Raw genomic sequence first — 7,300 nt, forward strand, 5'->3', positions numbered from 1 at the left:
AAAAAGTTTTAAATTTAGGAAATTCTTTGTGACAACTTTAGGTCTCTGAGTTTAAAAGACCACCACCCAGGCCTTCCCTGACCTAATCACAGGTTAGCGAGTGGCCACTTTTTATGTCTCCACACTCGATCACTTATGCCCCACCTCTTGTCACCAATCATGTCCCTCCTCTGTCCCACCACAGGAGGACACACCATCAACCCTGAGTAAGAAAAGGACCGGTAAGGTGCCAGCAACTGCAGCTTCCTCACGAAATGTGGGCCTGGCCAGCACATCCACAGTGCTCAAAACACAGGTACCCCAGAAGCTGTTCGCCACCTGGGTGGTGGACTACTCCAGCCCCACCTCCGTGCCCAGGTGGTGCAGTCTTACTTTGAAGAAGCTAGTCATCTTCAAGAAGCTGGCCAAGGACCTCAAGTTTGTGGTGATTTCCCTGAAGATGCAGGACTGCAAGGGCATCCTTAGGTCCCAAGAGATTGTGCTGCCCTCCAGGGGACCAGTGCAGACCGACCTGGCGCTGACCTTCTCCCTGCAGTACTCCCACTTCCTCAAGGGAGAAGGCAACAAGCTACAGGTCATGCTGGAGCAGAGGAAGCTCTATAAGAACAGGGCCGTCCTGGAGTACAAGACACTGGCCAAGGGCACCATCCACATGGCTGAGGTCATGCAGCGAAACCCCAAGTGTGGCCAGATGCTGAGCCTCTACAGCAGTGTCAAGGAGTCGTCCACCAAGGTGGCCGAAATCTGGATCTCCTCCCTGTGCAGTCAGCCCATCGAACCCGAGGACGGTGTCAGGCAGGCCAGCCCGAAGGCCAAGTCTGCAGGTAACCACACCGAGGGGCAGGATGAGAGCTCCTTTTCTGAGCGGGAAGCCAGCTGCAGTAGAAAGCACAGACAGGACCTGCACAAGGTTGACTTTGAGAAGGAGAAGCCAAAGAAGCAGCGGCGATCATTACGAGGAAACTTGAAGCGAAAAGTCCTGGCGCTGTTTCACAGGTCCAAAGTGTCAGAGAGGGGCCATCGGTCTGACATGATGGGGAACCCCAGGAAAAGTGACCCATACATGGAGGATGATGAGAGCGTCCTCAGCATCCCCAGGCCCAAGCTCAGGCCATACTTTGAAGGCCTGTCAGACTCCAGCTCGCAAACGGAGTCTCTGAGGACCCAAACGCAGCCTCTGAGTCTGGCCCACATGCCGGAGAAGACATGGGCCCTGGGCGCCAACCAGCCAAGTGACACTGAAAATGCATGTGTGGCCTACAGCACACCCACCAGCAAGGTGGACAAGATCCGGATGACCTGCCTGTCCACGCCGTCCATCGACCACGAGGACAGCGCCAGGAAATCCAGTCCCAAGGCTGAGTCCTCGGATACCTACTATGAGTGCAAGTGTGAGGACTTCTTCTCACAGCTGGAGGCCAGCTCCAACGACACCCACAGGCAGGACCAGGAGGAGGATGATTTCAATGAGGGGAATCCGGAAGTCAGAAGAAGGACCATGACCGGGCAACAGACCTACCATGAGAAAGTCCTGTTATGGCTGCACACAGTCCAAGTGTCGGAGGAGGTCCTGGACCCTGAGCAGGACCCTGGCGAGCATGTCCTGGAGGTGGAGGAAGACCTGGACCTCCTGTATGACATGCTGGAGAACCCCAGTGACAGTGGCCCCGACATTGAGGATGATGACAGCGTCCTCAGCACCCCCACACCTAAGCTCAGGCCATACTTCGAAAGCCTGTCTTGCGTGCCAGACATGAAGGACAATCACAGCGTCCTCAGCAGCCCCAACCCCAAACTGAGGCCATGCATCGAGGGCCTGTCAGACTCCAGCTTGCAGATGGAGATGCGGGGCCTCCACAGCACCAGGATCCGAAAGGAGCCTCTGAGTCTGGCCCACCTGCCTGGGAACACGTGTGTCCCGGGAGGCAAGCAGCCAAGCCACAGTGACTCCAAATTTGTGGCCTACAGCACACCCACCACTAAGGTGGACAAGATCCAGATGGCCTCCCCGTCCAGCCAGCAAATCGATCATGAGGCCAGTGCCAGGCAGGCCAGCACCACGGCCCTGACCTCGCCTAACGACTCTGCTGGCCCGTCTGAGAGCTTCTTCTTTCAGCAGGCGGCCAGCTACAGTGCCGCCCACAGGCAGTCCCAGGAGCATAACTTTGAGGAAGGGAACCTGATAGTAAGAAGAAGGTGCATGCCCTGGCAACAGAAATACCACCAGAAAGCTGTGACATCTATTCTGAAGGCCAAAGTGTCGGAGCAGGTCATGTCCTCAGAACAGGCCCTGGTGAGGCATGTCCCCAGAGTGGAGAAGGCCCTGGACCGTCGTCGGTATGACATTGTGGAGAGTTCCAGCGAGAGTAGCCTAGACACGGAGGACGATATCAGCGTCCCCAGCACCCCAAAGCCCAAGCTCAGGCGATACTTTGACAGCATGTCAAGTCTTAGTAGCTCTGACTCAAAGGCTCACAGAATTCGCTCCACTAGGAAGCAGCTGGAGGACAGTCGGGAGGCAGAGTCCTCTGCCCGGCGTTGGTTCACCAGGAAGCTGCCATCCATAGTGCGCTTCACCAAATCTCTAGTCATCCCCTCCAGCAGGTCCAAGAGGAAGCAGGCTGGCCACCGAGGCTGTAACACATCCCTGAATGAGTGGTTCAACAGATGGGACAACGAGGACCCAGAACCACAGAGCCAGCGGCAGATCCCTAGGAAGCCTGTGTGTGACCAGCTAAACAACATCCTCATTTCCCACGACAAGCTGCCTGAGAACATCATCCTGGTCAACACCTCAGACTGGCAGGGCCAGTTACTTTCGGACATCCTGCAGGGGCACACGCTGCCCATGGTGTGCACTTGCTCCACAGATGACGTCCAGGAGGCCTTCAGCATCATCATCTCCTGGATGCAGAGATACTGCACCTGCACTTCCCAGGCCCTGACGCCTGTGAAGATCGCGGTGGCAGGAGCACAGCCCTACTTCAGCGCTGTGCTGGGGGTCTTCGTGGAACAGCTGTCCCACCAGCCACCCAAATGGCTGGACTACATGCGCTTCCTGGTCATCCCGCTGGGTTCCCACCCCTTGGCCAGATACCTGGGCTCCATGGATTGCCGCTACGACAACTTCTTCCAGGACCTGTACTGGTCGGACATGTTCAACAACCTGGATTCTCTGAACATCTTGCAGGACACACAGGACGTTGTGTCGAGAATCACAGAGTATGTCGTGGGGGCCAATTGTGTCTACCTGCTGCCCATCGCAGAGGCCACGCTCATGTCTAAGCAACAGCGCCCTGACGAGAAGTCCTCCAAGAGGCTCATTCCCTTTGTGGGGGCAGTGATGGTTGGAAGAGTGGAACCATCTTCAGCCATGTCAGGAGACTCAGATGATGCGGCCCCCTCATCCAACACCCTCTTCCCCCCGTCAATGAGTGGGGGCCTGTCCTCCCCCAGCCAGAGTGTCCATGCAGAGATGATGGAGCTGCAGGTGCATTACTGGACGGCAGCCCAGCCAATAGACACGAAGAGAGTAGCGGAGAAGAAAGACCTGCCTACCGCCAAGAACACACTCAAGTGCTTCTTCCAGTCTGTCCAGGTCAGCAGGCTACCCAGCAGTGATGAGGCCACAGCAACACCCGCCATGTGCATGACAGTGGTCACCAAGGAGAAGAAGAAGAAAAAGGCGCCCAAGAAAACCAAGGACGAAGATGTTGAGTCCAAAAGCCAGTGCATCAATGGCATCAGTCGCCTGGTTTGCAAGGCCAAGCACCAGCAGAACATGCTGCCGGTCATCATTGACGATGTGGAGTGGAACGACGTGACATTCCTCCAGCTGGCAGCCCAGTGGTCGTCCCACGTCAAGCACTTCCCCATCTGCATCTTCGAACACTCCAATTCCACCTTCTAGCCCTGCCCCTCCCCCTGCCCTTCACCCTGCCTTGGCCAAGCCCAGAAGGACCCAGCTGCTTTTCTGTGAACAGTTCAGTTTACTACAGACACAGACCCTGGAAACCCAAAAAGAAACCGTTTGGGGTTCGAATGCACTCACAGCCTGGAACTTAAGGGGGTTGCCCCTCACTGGGAGCTCCTCACTGGAGGGCAGTGTTGAGCTGGAGAATCATGGGCGATGTGTTTTGGCCTCAGGATGCCCAATATTCCCAGCGAGAAGGTTCTGGCCTTGAAGACCTGCCCTTCCTGGAAGCCAGGACTCTGCTTCCCTGGAAGCCAGCTCCAGCCTGTATGCAGCCTCAGAGCTGGGTGGCAAGAGGTCAAGGGCTGGCCTCTGATTGTGGGCATCTGAGCCTTACCACTTGGAGGTCAGTCAGCCCAACCTTAGGATCCAGCTGCCAGCCAGCCAACTGGCCCCAGCACCACATACTCGGGGTTCCCAATGAACTGCAGCCTCACAGGGAGAGAAAAAGGCCTGTATGGTGCACATCGCCCTGGCACACTGGCTAGACAAAGTGGTCGAATTCCTGAACAGTGAACCCATCTTTGTTCCTGTCTGATACTACAGAACATTGCTACCACCCAACAGCTGTGGGACCAATTATTTACCAGGTGAGCCCCTCCCCCTTCAGAACACATGGTCACCAGGCCACATGTTGGCTCTTTGCCTTCAGGTCACTGCACTCTCTGAGTGTTTGTTCCTCTGAACCCTCGGTGAACCCCGGAGCCAGCTCATAGGGCAATTGTAGGGACTGGCTGGGTCCTCCTGGTAAGTTTTCCTGGGTGCCTAGACAGTGGAGAGGTCTGCTGGAGGGGCTGTGATTGAGCCAATTGGCCATTTTCTCTTCCTCTTGAGGAAGCCTCTGCCAAATTTGTGATTCTCTTTGGGGCCTTGGGCTAAGCTCTTTTCTCATTTCATCAAGAGATTGGAGATCCCATTAGGGGTCGCTGTCCCAGGTGAATCCAGATCAGAGATGCCAGGGGTGAGCATTGGGGTCCCAGGGTGACCCAGCTATCTGAGATGGGGCTGGTTTGGGCTCATTCATTCAGCAAATATATTAGAAGCCCAGCCATGTACAGACACATCTCTAGGCACTTAGCATAATCCATCGCACAGAGCAGACCCCAAGTCTGCACTCCAGAGTTTCTTTCTAGTCGGGAGCGATTCAGTCACACTAGGCTTCACAGGCTCGTAGTGTCCACAGGACTGCCGATGTGATGTCCTCCTGGCCTCCTCTCCCTATGGCTGCATCTTCCCGTATTGTGAAGAGGAAGGTGAACCTCTGTTCCAGCAGAAAACGTGAGTCCGTTTTGGGTCAGAGCCAGGAGGGGAGTATGGGGAGTGTGATTTCAAGGTGCTGGCAGAACCCTGGATCCCACTCATGGTGGGATTTCTGCAAGAGGGCGGAGGTCTGAGGGCTTCTCCTAGAAAAAAGGACACGAGTCAGAGAGCTGTGCATGTGGATATGGGTGGTGTGGGCAAGTAGTGGGAGCTCAGTGAGAGAGTCAGCCCCTCAGAAAATTCATACCCTTCTGCTCCTAATCCCAGCCCTGCCTGCACCCCTATCCTGGGACCTTGCTAACCAATCTGGTATAACCTCCTCAGTGGCAGCTTGGCAGGTGTACCCCACTCTGTGGGAGTTGAATTTCAGTGGGAGGCCAAGAACCACATGGCACAGCTAGTGAATTAGGCAGCATGTAGGATCAAGAGCTAAAGTATGAGGTCATAGGAAGGCCCTGAGGTTCGCTTGTTCGCTCATTGGTCAGAATTCCTGAAACTCGTACTCTGTGCCAATGGGTGACATGAACAGGGTGGACACCAGCCCTCTCAGTCCTAATGGGAGGGAACAGGGACACTGAAAGAGCATATCAGGTTCCCTTGAAGAATCCAGAGCTGTCAGTTAGGAGTGCTTTCTGCCAGCCCCTCCTGAGTGACCAGGCGCGTCTCTGCCAGGACTTCCAGGTTGAAGGTGGACAAGGAGTAGGTCTGGCTTCTGGATGGGCAGGAGCAGGAGGCAAAGGACCTCTGGGAGGGCGATGTGGAAGGAACGTGCACACTTCAGACTCTGCTGCCCACCTCTCTCTCTCCCCAGGGCCATCTCCTGCATCCTGGGCATCTGGCTGGACCGGTACCTCCAGAATTTCCCAGCCTGATGATGCTGTTGGCCTCCATAGAGCTCAACTTTCCAGTCCCTGACCTGCCAAACCAGGCCCAGTGGCTCCATTCACGGTGGAGCACTTGAGCCCACTGAAGCCGAGAAAGGAGGAGGCGGCGGCCTCCGGGGGTGGTGTGGGTGAGTGTGCCTTTGGAAGGCACACAAAAGGCAGTGAGGGTGGTAACATGTCCTCCTCTTGGATCTGCAGAACCAGCTCCAGAGCAACATCAGGAAAACCCTCGAGAGGCAACGCCACCCTAGTGACCTTTCCAGAGCCAGAGCCGGACCCAGGGCCAGCTTTCACTGAACTTCAAGAGGCAGAAGAACCACCTGCAGCATCTCACCCAACTCCTGCGAAGCCAGATCCCGGGCCACAGCACGTGTCAGCTGCCATGGCAGAGAGAGCACCCCCACCCCCACCCCCATTTAGATGCAGTGTTAAATGTTTTTTGTTCATGTTATATATATTTATAATTGTACTGTAGTTTTTATGATATTTAATAACATAGAGTGTATTGTAGAAAACATTTAATGAAATACTCACAAATATAACCTTAATTTAGATTCTATAAAATTTAACCCTATTAACCCTCAGAACTTTGAGCAAGTCTGTTTTTCTGGACCCTGACCCATTCAGGGAGAACTGTCCTCACCTTCTCCACCTGCCCTTCCTGGAGCCAGGACTCTGCTTCCCAGGGAGCTGGCTCCCCCCTGTGCCCAGACTCAGAGCTGGGTGGCCAGAGGCCAAGGACTGTCCCCCCATGGGGGCATCCTGAGCCCAACATGGAGGCCAGTAGGCTCAGCCCTGGGCCTCCATGTTGACCCCAACACCACTCTCTCAGGCTTCCAAGTAAACTTGACCCTCACAGGGCTGAGAATGTATAGTGCAGGCTGCCCAGGAACAGTGACTTGATAAACTGATCAAAACCTTGGTGCCCAGCTTCCTGGGTAGCGTCCCCACATTCGTCCCCACCCACCCTTCTGTGTTCATACAGAACCTTTGCTACTAACCAATGTGTGTGGGACCAACCATGTACCATGTGAGCCCTGCCCCTCCACAGCACAGTGGTCACTCAGCCACCTGCTTGCTGTGAGAATTCAGGTCACTGCATCTCTCTGAGTGTTTGCTTCTCTGACCATGGGGAGAACCTAGGCCCAGCCTCATAGGGTTATTATAGGGACTCGGGGGAGGG

At 55.2% G+C, this 7,300-nt stretch overlaps 1 protein-coding gene across 1 annotated transcript; it reads left to right on the plus strand.

Annotated features, from left to right (window-relative positions):
* The first annotated feature begins 306 nt into the window (after positions 1–306).
* On the plus strand, positions 307–6,735 carry LOC103300558 (phosphofurin acidic cluster sorting protein 2-like). Its single transcript, XM_054708823.1, has 7 exons — positions 307–987; positions 1,495–1,984; positions 2,134–2,148; positions 2,501–4,563; positions 4,626–5,251; positions 5,844–5,932; positions 6,045–6,735. The coding sequence occupies exons 1-4, from the start codon at positions 440–442 to the stop codon at positions 3,908–3,910; spliced, it is 2,463 nt and encodes an 820-aa protein (XP_054564798.1). The 5' UTR covers positions 307–439; the 3' UTR covers positions 3,911–4,563; positions 4,626–5,251; positions 5,844–5,932; positions 6,045–6,735.
* The last annotated feature ends 565 nt before the right edge of the window (positions 6,736–7,300 follow it).

Source organism: Eptesicus fuscus, chromosome 20 (genome assembly GCF_027574615.1).
Source record: "Eptesicus fuscus isolate TK198812 chromosome 20, DD_ASM_mEF_20220401, whole genome shotgun sequence".
In the NCBI taxonomy this organism is placed as follows: domain Eukaryota; kingdom Metazoa; phylum Chordata; class Mammalia; order Chiroptera; family Vespertilionidae; genus Eptesicus; species Eptesicus fuscus.